At 45.4% G+C, this 19,737-nt stretch overlaps 1 protein-coding gene across 2 annotated transcripts in view; it reads left to right on the forward strand.

Moving 5' to 3' along the window:
- The window catches only part of LOC126251397 (structural maintenance of chromosomes protein 1A), a 191,919-nt gene that overhangs the window by 2,660 nt on the left and 169,522 nt on the right, over nucleotides 1–19,737 (forward strand). For both annotated transcript variants that reach the window (XM_049951796.1, XM_049951797.1), the window contains exon 3: nucleotides 1,004–1,103. In XM_049951796.1, the coding sequence (XP_049807753.1) occupies nucleotides 1,004–1,103 (100 nt within the window). The remainder of the gene's footprint in view (nucleotides 1–1,003; nucleotides 1,104–19,737) is intronic.

Raw genomic sequence — 19,737 nt, forward strand, 5'->3', positions numbered from 1 at the left:
TTTCCATTTTTCGGAGTTATAGGTGTTGGTATCGATAGCTGCGATTTAAGCTATATAGCTCAAGGGGGAATATCTGATTCCACTCTTTGGTGGTGTTGTAGGTGTTGGTTAAGCTGTACAGGTCAAGGGAAGTGTCCGATTTCTGTGGTTTTGTTGGTGTGGTGGAGTGCTGTAAATTAATTTATTTTTATATTATTTGTTTTGGGATGGTTCAGTGCAGTGTTATTTTATTGCTGTATATTTAACTTGTCGCCACCCTAACACCCCCAATTTTTGGGGTTGTCGCATTAGTATCATTTTATTTTTGGAGTGAGACGTTATTGTGTCATTTTTATTTTTGTTTGTGTTTGTTGCCGTGTGTATGTAGTGATGTTATTGTCGTCATTTTGTATAAACTGGAAATAGCCGTTTCCGCCATATTTATGACATCATGGGTCAAAGTAGACGGGTGTAATCGGACGCTTCTGTAAAATGTAGCTGCCTCAGGAAATTATTTTTATACTTGATATGTATTATGTAGCAAATAAATTATTTTGTACTTGACTTGCATCCCTTCTTTGAAAGAGGGAGCAGAAGAAAATGAAGTTTTCTGAGTGCTGAGAAAGAGTGATGTACACAGAATTTGGAATTTAAATATATGTTTTAATGTAGTTGCTGAACTTGGGTGTCAAAGCAATAACAGAAATAGCAATGACTACATGACAATCAAAAGATTCATGGTTGAGTTATTTGTTTTGATAAAAGCCCTGTAGGTATATTAATGAGTATTGTTTCTTTTTTATTTGTTGGTGAATAACACAACCAGACACCAGCATCCAACATGGATAAAAAATCACCATCACTCATCACTATAATTGTTCATGTATCTTTATATTAGTGTTGACACCTAGCTTAGGTATTATTGAAAGTGGATGACAAGTAAATAGGCTGTGCCATAACTGTAGAATGCATTGTTTGTGTGTAATTTTGCTGGCAATAATAAAAGCCTGTATCAATATTTCAGTGCTTCTGTGACAGCAGTATTTGAGCTTGAAGATGGGACGGAGAAACGATTTACACGAATTGTACAGGGTTCATCATCTGAACACCGTATTAACCGTGAGGTACTGTATATATTACTTTGTACATTAAAAACAATATGTTGTCTAAGTTAGTTGTGGGATGAACAAATATTCAGCATAGGTTCCCCACAAAGCATTCCTTTGAAGATATTGATGACTGAGATACATTCTTGTGATAGACAGTTACTATTCCAGTGTTTCTTCTTGGCATTGTGTTCAGGCAGTTTTGTTTCATTTTATATTATTTTGAGGGAAGCTCCTGTGAATACACAATGTGAAACATTTGCTACCAGTTCAGCATAGTAGTCAGTGTGAATATGCAAGCAGAAATGTTCATCTCTAGTGTAGACGGCAACATGAACAAAACCATTGTTGCCAATATGTTGCGGAACGAGTTGCGAACAAAAAGTGTGTTTAAACTGTGTAAATACAACTTAAATGGAAATTTTATAATAGATTAACAGAAGTATTAATTTGATTAACGGGTTACATTGACTTAATAATTCGATTTCCCATGTTCGTTCAAAGATTTAAATGCAGCTATCTCAGGAAATTATTTTTGTACTTGACATGCAGTATGCAGCAAATAAATTATTTTTGTACTTTACATGCATTGTGTAGCAAATAAAGAAATGTTGACAATTTCAAACTTAACTTTTCTTGCCAGTAGTAGCAGGTGATTCACCAGGACAAGTCGTAATAAAATTACTGTCTTTTAACGGACTTATTAAGCTGATGTAGTTTTGCTTTCTGCCTCTTTTCCTCTGTTGTAGCACTGAATAATATTTAGCCTGAGTTTTCTTTTACCTCTTTAAATAAAAGTTCTTTTTCACAAAGGAGTCATCTGAGTACATCAGTTGATGGCAAGTCTCTAGAAGGACCAGGTACAGCCTCTTCAATCATTTTTGTAAATGATATTGTCAGTCAAACTGAGTAATATTGCACATGAATAAACAATTGATTCACAATGGCTATGACGCGCATTTCAGTTAGGTTGGCAAAGAGGGTAGATATTCCTGAGCTACATGAAATCTGCCAACTTCCACTGGTCAGAGAGGGACCAAGATAAAGTATGTAACTTGTGCGATCTCCTTTATAGATGAATTACACTTTCCAAAATTCTACCAATTAACCAAAGTCTACCATTTCCTTTCTCTACTACCATCATGTTCATTCCATTTCATATCACTTTTCAGTGTTACACCTAGATATTTAATTAATGCAACTGTGTCAAGCAGCACACCACTAAATTTATTCTAACATTACAGGTCTGCTTTTCCTACTCAGCTGCACTAATTTACTATCATTTACTTTTTTACAATTAGAACCAGCTCCCATTCATCCCACCAAATACAAATTCTGTTTAATTCTTATTGTATCCTCCTACAGTCACTTGACGATGAACCTTTTCCGTACACTACAGCGTAATCAGCAAACAGTCACAGATTGTGTCTCAACCAATCCATCACATGATTTATGTGTATATAGAAAAAGAGAGGTCCAGCAACACTTCCCTGGGGCACTCCTTACAGTATTCTTTTTCTCTGATGAATATTCACTGCCAGAACAACTTACCAAGTTCTGTTACATATCGGGAAACCTATTCTGTATGCTCAGATCTTCATTAAGTCTGCAGTGGGGTACCAGGTCAAATGCTTTCCAGACGTCTAGGAATATGGACTCTGCTTGTTGCCTCACATCCATGGCTTGCAGTATATCATTTGAGAGAAAGGTTAGCTGAGTTTTGCATGAGTGATGCTTTCCAAAGCCATTCTAATTTGTGGATATAAGCTTTCCTGTTCCAAAGAAGTTTAGTATATACAAACTCTGAATGTGTTAAAGAATTCTACAGGAAATGTCAAGGATATAGGCTTGTAGTTTTGTGGGTCCACTCTTTTAACTTTCATGTATATAGGGGTCACCTCTGCTTTCTTACAGTTGATTGGGACGTTGAGGTGGGCAAGAGATTCATGATAAATGCAAACTAAAACAGGGGCCAATCCCAAAGAGTACTTTTTGCAGATTCAGATTGGGACTCCATCGAGAGTTGGTGAATATTTGTTTGCCACTCTTTCAGTTGCTTTTCAACACAAGGGCTGCCTATTTGTGTAAAGTCCATTCAGGAGTCTGTGTGGCAGTCAAATGATGGTATGTCTGTATGATCCACAGTAATGATTTTTGAAACACAAAATTTAAAACTTCACCTTTCCATTGCTCTCTTGTATTCCCACACCAGACTGTTCGACAAGTGAATAAATAGAAGCCTTTTACATTGGACCAGAATTTTCTCAGGTTCTCAACAAGGCCTTTTGCTAATGTATGATGATAGAGGTTATTATGTACTTCTCAGATCAGTCTTTTTGTAGGCACTCATATTTCTACTAACTTTTATCTGCTGATGTTTCTGCATTCTTTTGTTAACCCAGTGCATAAAGTTTCCTCAGAATTTTTCGAATTTTGTTATTAAATTGTGGTGGATCTTTTCTATCCTTAATACACTTTCTTCGCATTTACTTCGACAGAGTGCGATTGACAAACAGTTTAGACTTTGTGCATTATTCTTTTATGTCCATGATATTGGAACTAAATGATGTCCATTCATTGCCGAAGTAGGTTTGCTAAAAACTAAACTAAACTCCATTCAAGCAGGCCTTGGAAGGCCCAACGGTATCAACCGGCCTCTATGTCATCCTCATCTCACATGTGTCAGTGGATGTGCATATGGAGGGGGCATGTGGTGAGCACACCACTCTCCTGGCCATATGTCAGTTTACGGAGCTGCTACTTCTCAATCAAGTAGCTCCTCTGTTTGCCAAGGGCTGAGTGCACCCCGCTTGCCAACAGCACTTGGCAGATCGGATGGTCACCCATCCAAGTGCTAGGCCAGCCTGACGGCTCTTAACTTCAGTGATCTGACGGGAACTGATGTTACCACTGCGGCAAGGCCGTGGCCTAAGTAGGTTGTTAACAACTGCTTATTTGCTCTTTTCAACTAAAAAAACTCTCCTAGCCTTCTTGATTCATTTATTAACTTTAGTAACTATTGTCGCTGTGATATCATGATCACTAATCCCTGTCTCTGTGCTGATACTGTCAGTAAAGTCAGGCCTGTGTGTAGCTACGAAGGTTTCAAATATTTCCAGCTGGACCTCCTGTCAAAGATGAGGCAGGCTACGAGGTAATCAATTTACATGTTGCTGCTAGTATCAGTGTTCAACTATATTTGAATGTCCTGCAAAAATTCAACCAAATCAGTGCCTTGGGGCTGATATGCAGATGAGAGAGACCGAACATCCTTTCTCCTCACTACATTAACTGTACAGGAGACAATTCCACTTCATCCTGCAAATACCCTGTGTATCTTGGAGAGTTGGCTGTACAGGAGATCCAGGTGAAGGAAAAGCTCTCCCTTACTGTTGCCCAGAAAATATTTGCTATCTGTACAACCATCAGGCAGTTACAGCACTGATGTTACTATGCCATGGGACTATGTCTACATGCCAGCAAACCTGTGACCTTGCCGCGCGGGATTAGCAGAGCGGTCTAAGGTGCTGCAGTCATGGACTGTGCGGCTGGTCCCGCCGGAGGTTCAAGTCCTCCCTCAGGCATGTGTGTGTGTGTGTGTGTGTGTGTGTGTGTGTGTGTCCTTAGGATAATTTAGCTTAAGTATTGTGTGAGCTTAGGAACTGATGACCTAAGCAGTTAAGTCCCATAAGATTTCACGCACATTTGAACCTGTGACCTCAAGAATAGTGCCAGAATCGCAAACTCCTTGAGTGCTGAAGCAGTATCCTCATTTTTTCCTACTGTACCTGCACAATATACTTTCACCCGCACACTGGAAGTGTCTTGTGATTCATACAGAACAACGTGCAATGTGCAATGCCACTTTCTGCACTGACGACGAACTTGGACTACTTGTCACCTAATATCCAGCACGGTAGCCAGTCCGTTGTGGTGGGTTCACCATGTACCCTGTTGGTTTTAGCCCCCTGACAACACGGATCGCTCTGCTGATGCGTGCACCATTAACTCCCCACGTATGCCAAGGTGTAGATGCTTATCTCCCTGGGGCATCGGGACTCCTGGCAATGGCCTTCCTGCCAGATGGCCCTTGCTGAGGCTGGGTGGCCCCCGTGGGGAGGGCCCGTGGTCGGAGTGGGTGGCATCAGGGTGGATGACCCACATTGAAGTGTGGTACATCATCTCTCGCTGGTGGCCAGCCACCAGCAGTCTCTAAGTGTTCTCGGGCTCAATTTAACGCTCAGAAATATGATCCCAAAATGTTCCCCTCCCTGGCCACACCATGGGAGGAGCGTAAGGCTCAGGATGGCAGTGACACCTATTCGCCCCGATTCCTAGTTTGTACGAGAGCTGATGGGGAGTCATTCATGTCGACAAAGCCTCAGTTCTTTGTAGAGCATTTAGAGGACAAGTTTGGGGAGGTGGAAGGCTTGTCCAAAATGCGCTCTTGGTCAGTCTTGATACAAATGGCATCCTCTGCCTAGTCATGACAGTTACTTGCTTGTGACAAGTTGGGGGATGTTAACGTTACCATCACACCCCATAAGAGTTTAAATATGATCCAGGGTATTATTTCCCATATAGACCTACTTTTCAGTCTGATGACAAACTGCGCGTCAATTTAGAGCGTTGAGGTGTTCATTTCGTCCGGCGCATTCATCGGGGTCCGAAGGATAATCAGATTGCTACTGGTGCCTTCATCTTGGCCTTTGAAGGTGATACTTTACCGGAGAAGGTCAAGGTTATGGTCTACCGATGTGATGTCAAGCCCTATATCCCTCCCCCGATGTGGTGCTTTAACTGCTGGAAGTTCGGCCATATGTCTTCCCGCGGCACTTCCAGCCTCACATGTCGAGATTGCGGACGCCCATCACATCCCAATACTCCATGTGCCCCGCCTCCCATCTGTGTCAACTGCGGAGAACATCATTCACCTTGCTCGACAGACTGCAGGGTCTTACAGAAGGAGCGAAAAATCGTGGAATATAAGACCCTGGACCAACTGACCTATACTGAGGCTAAGAGGAAATATGAACAACTACATCCTGTGCGAATGACTTCCTTATATGCTGCCGCTACGACAACCTTGTTAGCCCCATCTGTTCTGCGCATTCCAGTCGGTTCACCGAGCCGTAAAACTCCCCATGCCCCCTTGCCCCTAGGGGGCACTATCCACCCTGTTGCTCCCGCACCCACCTTCCTCGGGAGCAAACCCCCCCCCCCCTCCCGCCACCCATCGGGGATGTCTGTCCCCGCTTCTAAGCCGGATAAGCGTCAAACTTCTTCGGCTCCTCTCGCTCGCAAGGAGTCCCTTGGGTCCCTCCCTTCCAAGGTTCCCACAAGTGGGAAGGATGACGCCCGACAGTGGCATAAGTGTCCACAAGCAGGTGGTCGTAGGGCTTCGCAATCCTCCTCCGTCACAGAGACTGCATCGGTGAAGCCCTCCCAGCCAGTGAAACCCAAGGAGCAGCGAGAGAAGTCCAAGAAAAAGACCTCTAAAACCAAGGAATTTGTGGTGGCCCCCACCCCACTGCAACATTCGAGCTCTGTGTCTGAGGATGAGGTGGAGATTCTGGCGTCCGCTGAGGACCTAGATCTCGCCGGTCCCTCAGACACCATGGATAGCACTTGCACAGGTGCTCAATCGGTGGCAGCAGGTGACCCAGCAGCGTAATTTGCCTCCTCAGTCCCTTCAAGCCTTTCTCGGCTGTGGACAATGTCATCCTCCAGTGGAACTGCAGTGGTTTTTTCCACCACCTTGCTGAGCTCCGACAACTTCTCAGCCTTCACCCTTTCATCTGCATTGCTCTTCAAGAAACTTGGTTTCCAGCAATGCGAACCCCCGTCCTCCGTGGGTATCGGGGTTACAATAGGAACTGGGCAGCTTATGAAAGGGCATCTGATGTCATCTGCATCTACGTCCTTCACTCCCATCACAGTGAGTCTGTCCCTTTACAAACACCTTTAGAAGCTGTCGCTGTTTGGGTGTGGACACCTCAGACTGTTACTGTCTGCAGTCTGTATCTTCCACTGGATGGAGATGTCCCGCAGCATGTCCTGGCTGTGCGGATAGCCCAATTACCTCCACCTTTTCTTTTACTGGGTGACTTCAACGTCCATAACCCTCAGTGGGGTGGATCAGTGGCAACAGGCCGAGGCAGCACCATTGAGCATGTATTGGCTCAGCTCGACATTTCCCTTTTAAATGCTGGTGTCTTCAAACATTTCAGTGTGGTGCATGGCACTTACTCAGCCATCGATCTTTCGATCTGCAGCCCTAGCCTCTTACCATCTGTCCAATGGAGTGTGCATGACGACTTGTGCGGTAGTGACCACTTTCCGATCTTTCTGTCACTGCCACAGCATCCCCTCTTCTAGGCGTCCCTGCAGATGGGCTATGAATAAGGCTGACTGGGACTTGTTCTCCTCCATTGCCACTATTGAGCCTCTTTCCACTGACGCCATTGATGCGGTGGTTCACTTAGTCACCGCCGGCATCGTTACTGCAGCAGAATCTGCCATTCCCTGTTCTTCTGGGTCCCCTCAACGGCGGACTGTGCCTTGGTCGCCCAAGATCGCTGAGGCGATTAAAGATCGCAGCGGGCGCTCCAGCGTCACAAGCAGCATCCCTCATTAAAACACCTTGTCGCCTTTAAATGGCTTTGTGCGTGGGCCTGCCACATCATTCGCCAACACAAGCAGGAGTGCTGGGAACGGTATGTCTCCACCATTGGCCTCCGTACCTCTCCATCACAGGTTTGGGCCAAGATTAGGTGCCTCTATGGCTATCGGACCCCTGTCAGTATCCCTGCGCTCTCACTGAATGGAGCAGTTTGCACTGACTCCGACATAATTGCAAAGCGCTTAGCAGAGCATTTTGCTCTGAGTTGCATTTCTGCAAATTACCCACTGGCCTTCCGCTCCCTGAAAGAGCGGTTGGAACGTCGGAGCCTTTCCTTTCACATGCGCCACCCTGAATCCTACAATGTTCCGTTCAGTGAGTGGGAATTCTAAAGTGCCCTAGCCGCCTGCCCTGATATGGCTCCCGGGCCAGATCGCATCCACTGTCAGATGCTCAAACACCTCTCAGCGGACTGCCATTGACGCCTCCTAGACCTTTACAACCGTATCTGGGTCAAGGGTGAGTTCCCGTTGCAATGGCGGGAAAGCATCGTAATCCCCGTTTTGAAACCTGGCAAAAACCCACTGGAGGTGGACAGCTACCGCCCTGTTAGCCTCACCAACGTTCTTTGCAAGTTGCTCGAACGCATGGTGAGCCACCGGTTGAGTTGTGTACTCGAGTCTCAGGGCCTTCTAGCTCCGTCTCAGGGTGGGTTCCATAAGGGCCACTCTGCCGCCGATAATCTGGTGAGCCTGGAGTCTGCCATCCATACAGCCTTTGCCCGCCGTCAGCACGTCTTCACTGTCTTTTTTGCCATGCGGAAGGCATACGATACGACATGGCGACATCACATCCTCTCTACGCTTCATGGTTGGGGTCTTCGGGGTCCGCTGCGGATTTTCATACAAAATTTTGTGTCACATTGTACCTTCCGCGTGCAAGTTGCAGCCTCCCATAGTTCCCCTGAGTTCAGTAGAACGGGGTAGCGCAGGGATCTGTCTTAAGTGTCTGCCTGTTTTTAATTGCAATTAATGGGCTCGCTGCGGCGGTGGGAACGTCTGTCTCAGCTTCCTTGTATGCTGACGATTTCTGCCTCTACAATAGCTCCATTGGCATTGCAGCTGCTGAACATCAGCTGCAGGGCGCTATCCACAAGGCGCATTCCTGGGCTGTAGTGCATGGCTTCCAGTGTTCGGCTGCCAGGACCTGCGTTACGCATTTCTGCCGGCGACGCACTTTTCACCCTGCGCCACAGCTTCATCTTGACGGCGAACCTCTTGCTGTGGTGGAGACACATCGGATTTTGGGTGTGGTTTTTGATGCCCGGTTGACTTGGCTTCCTCATATTCAGCAGCTTAAACAGATGTGTTGGCGGCATCTTAATGCTCTGCGTTGCTTGAGCCACACCAGCTGGGGTGCCAACCGGTCTACTCTCTTATGGCTCTACCAGGCATTAATTCAGTCCCGTCTGGATTATGGGAGCCTGGCTTATGGTTCAGCATCCCCTTCTGCGTTGCAGGTGCTGGACCCCATCCTTTACAGCGGGATCCGACTTGCCACTGGAGCTTTCCGGACCAGCCCTGTGAACAGCATATTTGTGGAGGCAGGTGTCTCTCCACTGCGGTTACGGCGCCAACATTTACTGGCCGCTTATGCTACACCCATTTGTAGCTTGCCTGGGCATCCTAATTATTATCTCCTGTTCCCTCAGTCTGTCGTCCATCTCCCAGAACGTCGGCCCTGATCGGGTTGTACAATCGCAGTTCCCGTCAGAGAGCTTCTCTCCGGGCTTGGGGTTTTCCCTCTTCCACCTCTTTTCCGGGCCCCTCTGCGTACACCCCCGTGGTGTGTGCCCCACCCATGCCTTCGGCTCAAATTGGCACAGGGCCCGAAGGACTCAGTCCCTCCTGAGGCCTTCCGCCGCCGCTTTCTTTCCATCCTTGCCACGTATCAGGGCTGTGGCATTGTCTACACTGACGGTTCAATGGTTGCTGGTCGTGTGGGTTATGCTCTCACTCTAGGGGTCCGTTACGAACAACACTCATTGCTGGCTGGCTGCAGCATTTTCACTGTTGAGCCGGTCGCCATCTTTCGTATCCTGGAGTTTATCTGCTCCTGCTCAGGTGAGTCCTTCGTTCTCTGTAGCGACTCCTGAGCGGTTTATGAGCTATCGACCAGTGTTTCCCTCACTCTCGTCTGGTGATGGCTATCCAGGAGTCCCTCCATACTCTTGCCCATTGCGGCCGTTCTGTGGTCTTTGTGTGGACCCCTGGTCATGTTGGCATCCTGGGCAATGAGCGTGTTGACATGCTGGCCAAACAGGCTGTCGGTGCACCAGCCTTATCGATTGGACTTTCGGAGAGTGACCTCAGGCTAGTTTAGCGGCAGAATGTACTTCGCACCTGGGGTGAAGAATGGCGCACCCTGCCTTCACCGAACAAACTTCGGTCCATCAAGGAGGCTACCGGTGCATGGCGCTCCTCCTTGTGGGTCTCTCGCAAGGAGTCTGTTGTCCTCTGCCAGCTGCGCATTGAGCACACCCGAATGACGCACAGCCACTTATTGCGCTGTGAGGACCCACCTCTATGTCGCTGCGGATCCGCTTTGACGGTGGTCCACATTTTGTTGGCCTGTCCCCATTTAGCTCTGCTCAGCCAGACATTTGCGCTGCCTGATATGCTCCCTGCTCTTTTAACAGATGACACTGCCATGGCAGGCTTAGTTTTGTGTTTTATTTGGGCAAGGGGCTTTTATCACTTAATCTGAGTGTTTGTCATTTTTTTGTTTTGAGTCTGGCCTTTGGCCTTCGATTTTAGACTGGGTTATTTTTTTTAGTGTGTTTCTAGGTGGTTGGCTTTTCCCTTTTTGACAAACTGCCTATTGGCTTCTGTCTCGGGTTCTTCGGCCGATGTTCATCTAATGATTTTTCTGACGTTTTGCCAGCATGAGTGGCTGGCATTGTCACCACCGGCAATGGAGGGTGAAGCTTTGACAATGCCAGCCGCTCGTGCTGGTGAAACGTCGGAAAAATCATTGGATGATATCGGCCAAAGAACCCGAGACAGAAGCCAATAGGCAGTTTGTCAACAAGTGGCCACGAAAGCCTTAAAAATTTTGTGTTTTCCCTTTTTGTCTCTATGGTCAGCCAACCATTGTCACACTCTGTGTGATTTTAATTCCTTTTGTCTGGTTTCTGTCTGTGTCTTTCTTGTCCTGTGTTGTCTGTTGTCATCTCCATTGTTTGTTTTTATTGTGTGTGGGTGTTTGAAATTTTGGAAAAAGCGACCGCTGACCGTAGCAGTCAGGTCCCTTCAATCCCACAAACCAACCAACCAACCAACCAACCAACCAACCTTCAGGATTTAAAAACACCATCTGTGTCTGATCCATTGTCACAGGTATTGAAAAGAAAATCATATTCATACCATCATCACATGTCAACATCATCTGACAAATTGCCACACACAAAACTTGAATTCATTTGTGACTGTTTGTGGCATCCACCTGGAGGACACTTTCTGAATTTTCAGGTCATCATGCAAGACTGTTTTCACAGATTTCACAGATATGCCAACTATTTTAGGCAGTAGCTTTTCACACTCAATTGGCAATCTTCCAAACCAACTTTATCTACTCACATGACTACGTTTACCGACTGGTGAACCCAAGGCCAAGATTGTTTAGCTTCATTGTCATATGACATACAAAGTTCTTTGAACTGTAACATCCATGAACACATTCTTCTTGTTCGTGACACAATTACTATGTGTCTCACTCCACTGACGATGAATTCTAGTTAGTGGCTCACCGTACGAGTAGAGAAAATGAATTGGTACTAGCTATTCTCATAATGAAAACATCACTACTTACATATTTTATATAACATTACTGTTTATTACTCTCACCGCAGCTACTGGAGTTTTGTATACCACACAGTCTGTCATTCATGTCACACATACAGTAAGAATCCCTTTGTACTTGAAGCAAATCTGGTTGTGTATCTACTCCCAGCTCGAAGAAAGAACACTGAACACTTTAAAATGTAGTTCATATGTGCTGATCTAAACTCAGAAATCTAAGCAGGCAGAAAACATGGGCCACTCTGTGATTTTACCCAGTTGTGTTCTCAAGATGTACTTACCAAATGAATTCACTATCTGTGATGCAAGAGATACAGGTGGGCGGTATTGAGGCAATTGGAGCTTATAAATACATATTTGGCCTACAAAATTTCACATTTGCTCTAACTTCATGAGTGTACTGCTAGCAATCCGTTGCATGTATCCAGTACAGAAAGTTGTCTAAAACATCAAGAACACGCTCCTTCAAATACAGCATCTAGGGAAGGATTTGATATTCGGCTGTGTACCAGAGTACGTGGGAATTCGGACCAGTGAATAGCCAGATGTAGCAACCAAGCATGCTTGCACAGTACCTCCTGTAGCAAAGTTTAGTCTCTTCATATGTAATAACTTCACTGTGTTGTTGGGAGGAAGAGTGGTTAGAAGTAATAGAACAGACAAGAAGTTGGACTAAACGGAGTCCACTATCCAGCAATGGCAAAGCTCCTTTCAGTCACAGAATATGAACGAAATGCTATTAACGCGCCTTCCTGTTGAACACAGTCCCCTAATGTGTATGCTTCTCATCCATTGAGACAACTCACCAGTGTGCATTGCTTATGCTGTACCACAGGGCAGTATGCCATATTTAGTTGTTTGTATTTTATTTTATGACAGAAGAGCAGCACTGCATTTACCTGTGAGTGTACCACATTTCAGGATGTGATTGCATGAGAGTAATAGAGGTTTTAAAATTTTGTGAGGTAATCTATTAGGACACAGGTTTTAGCTGATATTGAAATGATTGGTTCTATCCCATGCCATCTTTTGACTGTTATAGTATTTTGAAGTGTGTGTGTGTGTGTGTGTGTGTGTGTGTGTGTGTGTGTGTGTGTGTGTGTCCTAGATATGAACCCAGGTAGCTATAAAATGAACTTGATCAAGCCAAACATAACAGTAGTCTCTTGGTGGATAACAGTGCACAATGAGCAAACATAACAGTTGTCTCTAGTTGAGTAACTTGATGCAGGCTTAGAGTCTGTCACTGTACACTAGAATGCACTTGGAGTGGTTGTAGGTGGCTGCAAACACTGCTAAGATGAAGTCCCAGAAGGCAGAGAGCTTGCAGATGGTGAAAGAGGTGAGGTCATGAAGAGATGCAAAGGAGACGCTTGGCTAAGGCCAGGCAGTTTGATACAGGGTGTCCAGAAAAGAACTCCCTGATTTCAAAATTAAATATCTCGAAAACAAAGATCGATAGAGGAATGCAGTAAACGGTATGTTTATTGTGAAAGCTGTAAGAAGTTTATACAGAAGTTTGAAATAATAGTTACAAAAGCTGCTAACAGATGGCGCTGTAATCGCCATAAATAATGCCTAGTATAAATAGTGATCCGAAGCCCAGAGCGATCAGTTCCACTATTGAAACGTGAAAGGAGGTTAGCGTACCGAAGGAAGAGATTAAAAGCATGTACTCCATTGAACAACGCGTTTTTCTGGTGCTAGAGTACCACAGGTTAGAAGAGAGTCCTACGGCAACAAGGCGAAGTTTTCAAGCACGATTTAATGTTCCAAAAGGACCCAATGCGAAAACCATTCATACGCTCTTCGCAAAATTTCAACGAACAGGCAGCGCAACTGATGATCTAGTGGGGCACGTTGGCCGCAAGCAAACCGCAGTTACGCCTGAAAATATCGCCACAGTTTCTGGAATTATTCAGCGAAATCCAATGTCATCCGTCCGTAGAATTGCATCTGAGACTGGTTTGAAGCGTTCCAGCCTGCAGAAAATACTGAGAAAGAGCCTACACATGTTTCCATTCAAAATTCAAATGCTCCAGGCCCTACCCGTACGAGCTGTGCAACAAAGGGTTGCCTTTGCTAATCAGATGCTCACAATGATTGATAGTGAAGGATTTGATGTTGGCTGCATCTGGTTTACAGATGAAGCACACTTCCACCTGAATGGATATGTGAATAAGCAGAACTGGCGATTTTGGGGTTCCGAAAAGCCATATTGGTGTGAAGCGAAACCCCTGTATTCTCCTAAAGTTACTGTGTGGGCTGCAGTATGCAGCAGAGGCATTATTGGCCCTTTTTTCATTCGAGAAACGGTCACTGGTGCACGTTACGTTTCGTTTTGGAACAATTTGTCACCACACAGCAAGCATTAGAGGATCGACCAGGTACTGAATGGTTTATGCAAGATGGAGCCCGACCACATCGGACCGAACAAGTGTTTCGCTTTCTTGAGGAATACTTCGGGAATCGAGTCATTGCTTTGGAATATCTCAAATTTACTGGTGCAGGCATGGACTGGCCTCCATATTCGTCAGATTTGACTCCCTGTGACTTTTTTTTTTTGTGAGGCACAGTGAAAGACATGGTCTACCTGCAGCATCCCACCACGCTGGACGAGCTTGAATCGGCGATCTCTGCGGCATGTGAATCCATTTCGGTTGAGACACTGCGAAATGTGATTGCGAATTTCATTCTTTGTTTGCGCCACCTCTGTAGTGCCAATGGTGAACATTTTGAAAACATTGTGATGTGATTGTTTGCAAAGATTGTTTTAATACGATTATTTCACTTATGTATGCTGATATGAGCTGTACAGCGTACAGCGCCATCTGTTAGCAGCTTTTGTAACTATTATTTCAAACTGCTGTATAAACTTCTCACAGCTTTCACAATAAACTTACCATTTACTGCATTCCTCTATCGATCTTTGTTTTCGAGATATTTAATTTTGAAATCAGGGAGCCCTTTTCTGGACACCCTGTATGCGGCCTATGATGTGCTTCTCGGTCTTTGGTTGTGGGCAAAGTCGATAGTGGTGTCCTGTGAGGTTATAGCTCGGAGATGATATTGGAGCTGACATCCCACAAAAGGTGCTGATGAGGCACTTGGCGACAGCCTAGCAGTTTGACATGTGGTCAACGATGTTTTGCTAAGTCTTCGGAAATGGGTGAATGTCAATCTGGAGAGACTAGTCGCTCGGTGAAGAGAACTCCATTTTGGGGGACAGTGGATGGTCAGTATTTGGCAACAGAGTTGACATCTGAAGAGTTGCTGGTGCACTTAGCGAAGGGAGCTTCATATTGAGGGACCTGGCAGACAGCACTTGGCCATGGCGTGACTCCCAATGTGCCATCTGGCATATATCAGCCAAGTGGTGACTTAAATAGGCAGCACTTAGACACACGTGACTGGTGGCAGTGATGTAGTAGCAGTGCCCCTGGTGGTGAGACTTGCATTGCCGGGAAGCATAGCGACCACTGAAGACTGTAGAGAGAAGGATCCTGCATGCCTGTGTTTGCATCGGATGGTTTTCTTGTCAGTGCCAGATCCGTGTAGTGAGCTGGTGAGAAAGGCAGCTACTTGCTATACTCAGTTTTATGAAGGGTAGTTGGATGTTAGGTGCTAGCTGTACAGTACTATATCTTTCAGTATTAGTGTTATGTTAACAAATTAATAAGAAAGATTGTATTAATTTATAAGCTTACTTGCCCACCTGAAACTAAATTATGAGCCCTACCCTCCTCGAAAAACAACCATGAGCCACAGAGAACAGCTACTGCACTTTTAGGGGCATTATACCAACTTAATGGCAACTGGCTTCATTTTTCTCTTTCATGCCTCACTTTAAGTTTTCATCTGTCTCATCCTCACAACCTGCTGCTTTTTTCATGGTTGATGGCTAGTTTGATGCAGTGAAAAAATGTAAAATGTGCTATAGAGCAAAACATTTTTACACTGAATGTTATGTACTTTCAGTGAATGTCCTTTTTGCTAACATGCATATGCGCGAAACTGCTGCAGCTATGGAATTTACATCCTGCTAATAGATTTTAGATTTTGTGTGATGGTGGGGGGGGGGGGGGGGGGTGGTATCAGTGTGAAGCCTAGGCTATTGCTCCCTGCCGTCGTTGGATAAGCAGCTGCAGCAGCAAGTTGTATACTCCTAGCTCACTCATTTGTTACATAGTTTAATTCTTAATTTCTTTGCATGTTTTTGGTACTTGCATTGTTTAATTCATAAATTTCAGGCGTATTATAGTATTTGAGAGTTGTAGCATCGCGTTTTAGTACCTGAATAGTGTAAATTCGCGTAGTCGTTTGTCTTCTGTTTTTGTTTTGAACGGCCAGTGTCAGTTGGTCACAGTCAGTGTGCTCCCTGCCGCCGTTGGATAAGCAGTTGCAGCAGCAAGTCGTATACTCCTAGCTCACTCATCTGTTACATAGTTTAATTCTTAATTTCCTCGCGTGTTTTTGGTACTTGCATTGTTTAATTCATAAATTTCAGTCGTATTATAGTATTTGAGAGTTGTAGCATCGCGTTTTAGTACCTGAATAGTGTAAAATCGCGTAGTCTCCTTCCGCCTATCAGTGTGTCAGCAGTGCGCAAGTAGCAGAATTACTGCATTTACTAGGCAATCTTGTATTTTAATAACCGTTTAAATTTTGTGTTGATTTGTTTGCGCTCTCTGTAGATTAGTTCAGACGTTCTTTGCACAACAGTTTTTAGCATGGATAGGGACTGCAACTGCTGTGTTCGGATGCAGGCTGAGTTGGCATTCCTTCGCTCCCAGTTTCAGGCAGTGTTGGCTTCGGTCACACAGCTTGAGGCTGTTGCCAATGGGCATCACTGTGGGGGTCCGGATGGGGGTTTGTCGGGGACGGCCAGCTCGTCCCACACATCCCCCGATCGGACTACGACTGTGGTTGCCCGGGATACTGCCCGCATCGAGGCTGATCCCTCACCTGTGGTAGAGTGGGAGGTCGTCTCAAGGTGTGGCAGGGGGCGAAAGACATTCCGGAGGGCTGAACGGAAGGCCTCTCCAGTTTGTCTGACGAACCGGTTTCAGGCTCTGTCTCAGGCTGATACTGATCTTCGGCCTGACATGGCTGCTTGTCCTGTTCCAGAGATTGCCCCTCAGTCTGCAAGATCCGGGCGGTCGCAGAGGGTGGGCTTACTGGTAGTTGGGAGCTCCAACGTCAGGCGCGTAATGGGGCCCCTTAGAGATATGGCAGCAAGAGAGGGGAAGAAAACCAATGTGCACTCCGTGTGCATACCGGGGAGAGTCATTCCAGATGTGGAAAGGGTCCTTCCGGATGCCATGAAGAGTACAGGGTGCACCCATCTGCAGGTGGTCGCTCATGTCGGCACCAATGATGTGTGTCGCTATGGATCTGAGGAAATCCTCTCTGGCTTCCGGCGGCTATCTGATTTGGTGAAGACTGCCAGTCTCGCTAGCGGGATGAAAGCAGAGCTCACCATCTGCAGCATCGTCGACAGGACTGACTGCGGACCTTTGGTACAGAGCCGAGTGGAGGGTCTGAATCAGAGGCTGAGACGGTCTGCGACCGTGTGGGCTGCAGATTCCTCGACTTGCACCATAGGGTGGTGGGGTTTCGGGTTCCGCTGGATAGGTCAGGAGTCCACTACACGCAACAAGCGGCTACACGGGTAGCAGGGGTTGTGTGGCGTGGGCTGGGCGGTTTTTTAGGTTAGATGGCCTTGGGAAAGTACAGAAAGGGCAACATCCTCAACGGGTGCGGGGCAAAGTCATGACATGCGGGGACCAAGCAGCAATCGGTATTGTAATTGTCAACTGTCAAAGCTGCGTTGGTAAAGTACCGGAACTTCAAGCGCTGATAGAAAGCACCGAAGCTGAAATCGTTATAGGTACAGAAAGCTGGCTGATGCCAGAGAGAAATTCTGCCGAAATTTTTACAAAGGTACAAACGGTGTTTAGAAAGGAAGGACTGCATGCAACCGGTGGTGGAGTGTTCGTCGTTGTTAGTAGTAGTTTATCCTGTAGTGAGGTAGAAGTGGATAGTTCCTGTGAATTATTATGGGTAGAGGTTACACTCAACAACCGAGCTAGGTTAATAATTGGCTCCTTTTACCGACCTCCCGACTCAGCAGCATTAGTGGCAGAACAACTGAGAGAAAATTTGGAATACATTTCACATAAATTTTCTCAGCATGTTATAGTCTTAGGTGGAGATTTCAATTTACCAGATATAGACTGGGACACTCAGATGTTTAGGACGGGTGGTAGGGACAGAGCATCGAGTGACATTATACTGAGTGCACTATCCGAAAATTACCTCGAGCAATTAAACAGAGAACCGACTCGTGGAGATAACATCTTGGACCTACTGATAACAAACAGACCGGAACTTTTCGACTCTGTATGTGCAGAACAGGGAATCAGTGATCATAAGGCCGTTGCGGCATCCCTGAATATGGAAGTTAATAGGAATATAAAAAAAAGGGAGGAAGGTTTATCTGTTTAGCAAGAGTAATAGAAGGCAGATTTCAGACTACCTAACAGATCAAAACGAAAATTTCTGTTCCGACACTGACAATGTTGAGTGTTTATGGAAAAAGTTTAAGGCAATCGTAAAATGCGTTTTAGACAGGTACGTGCCGAGTAAAACTGTGAGGGACGGGAAAAACCCACCGTGGTTCAACAACAAAGTTAGGAAACTACTGCGAAAGCAAAGAGAGCTTCACTCCAAGTTTAAACGCAGCCAAAACCTCTCAGACAAACAGAAGCTAAACGATGTCAAAGTTAGCGTAAGGAGGGCTATGCATGAAGCGTTCAGTGAATTCGAAAGTAAAATTCTATGTACCGACTTGACAGAAAATCCTAGGAAGTTCTGGTCTTACGTTAAATCAGTAAGTGGCTCGAAACAGCATATCCAGACACTCCGGGATGATGATGGCATTGAAACAGAGGATGACACGCGTAAAGCTGAAATACTAAACACCTTTTTCCAAAGCTGTTTCACAGAGGAAGACCGCACTGCAGTTCCTTCTCTAAATCCTCGCACAAACGAAAAAATGGCTGACATCGAAGTAAGTGTCCAAGGAATAGAAAAGCAACTGGAATCACTCAACAGAGGAAAGTCCACTGGACCTGACGGGATACCAATTGGATTCTACACAGAGTACGCAAATGAACTTGCCCCCCTTCTAACAGCCATGTACCGCAAGTCTCTAGAGGAACGGAAGGTTCCAAATGATTGGAAAAGAGCATAGGTAGTCCCAGTCTTCAAGAAGGCTCGTCGAGCAGATGTGCAAAATTATAGACCTATATCTCTGACGTCGATCTGTTGTAAAATCTTAGAACATGTTTTTTGCTCGAGTATCATGCCGTTTTTGGAAACCCAGAATCTGCTATGTAGGAATCAACATGGATTCCGGAAACAGCGATCGTGTGAGACCCAACTCGCTTTATTTGTTCATGAGACCTAGAAAATATTAGATACAGGCGCCCCAGGTAGATGCTATTTTTCTTGACTTCTGGAAGGCGTTCGATACAGTTCCGCACTGTCGCCTGATAAACAAAGTAAGAGCCTACGGAATATCAGACCAGCTGTGTGGCTGGATTGAAGAGTTTTTAGCAAACAGAACACAGCATGTTGTTATCAATGGAGAGACGTCTACAGACGTTAAAGTAACCTTTGGCGTGCCACAGGGGAGTGTTATGGGACCATTGCTTTTCACAATATATATAAATGACCTAGTAGATAGTGTCGGAAGTTCCATGCGGCTTTTCGCGGATGATGCTGTAGTATACAGAGAAGTTGCAGCATTAGAAAATTGTAGCGAAATGCAGGAAGATCTGCAGCGGATAGGCAGTTGGTGCAGGGAGTGGCAACTGTCCCTTAACATAGACAAATGTAATGTATTGCGAATACATAGAAAGAAGGATCCTTTATTGTATGATTATATGATAGCGGAAGAAACACTGGTAACAGTTACTTCTGTAAAATATCTGGGAGTATGCGTGCGGAATGATTTGAAGTGGAATGATCATATAAAATTAATTGTTGGTAAGGCGGGTACCAGGTTGAGATTCATTGGGAGTGTGCTTAGAAAATGTAGTCCATCAACAAAGGAGGTGGCTTACAAAACACTCGTTCGACCTATACTTGAGTATTGCTCATCAAT

The sequence above is a fragment of the Schistocerca nitens genome, chromosome 4 (genome assembly GCF_023898315.1).
Source record: "Schistocerca nitens isolate TAMUIC-IGC-003100 chromosome 4, iqSchNite1.1, whole genome shotgun sequence".
Lineage (NCBI taxonomy): Eukaryota > Metazoa > Arthropoda > Insecta > Orthoptera > Acrididae > Schistocerca > Schistocerca nitens.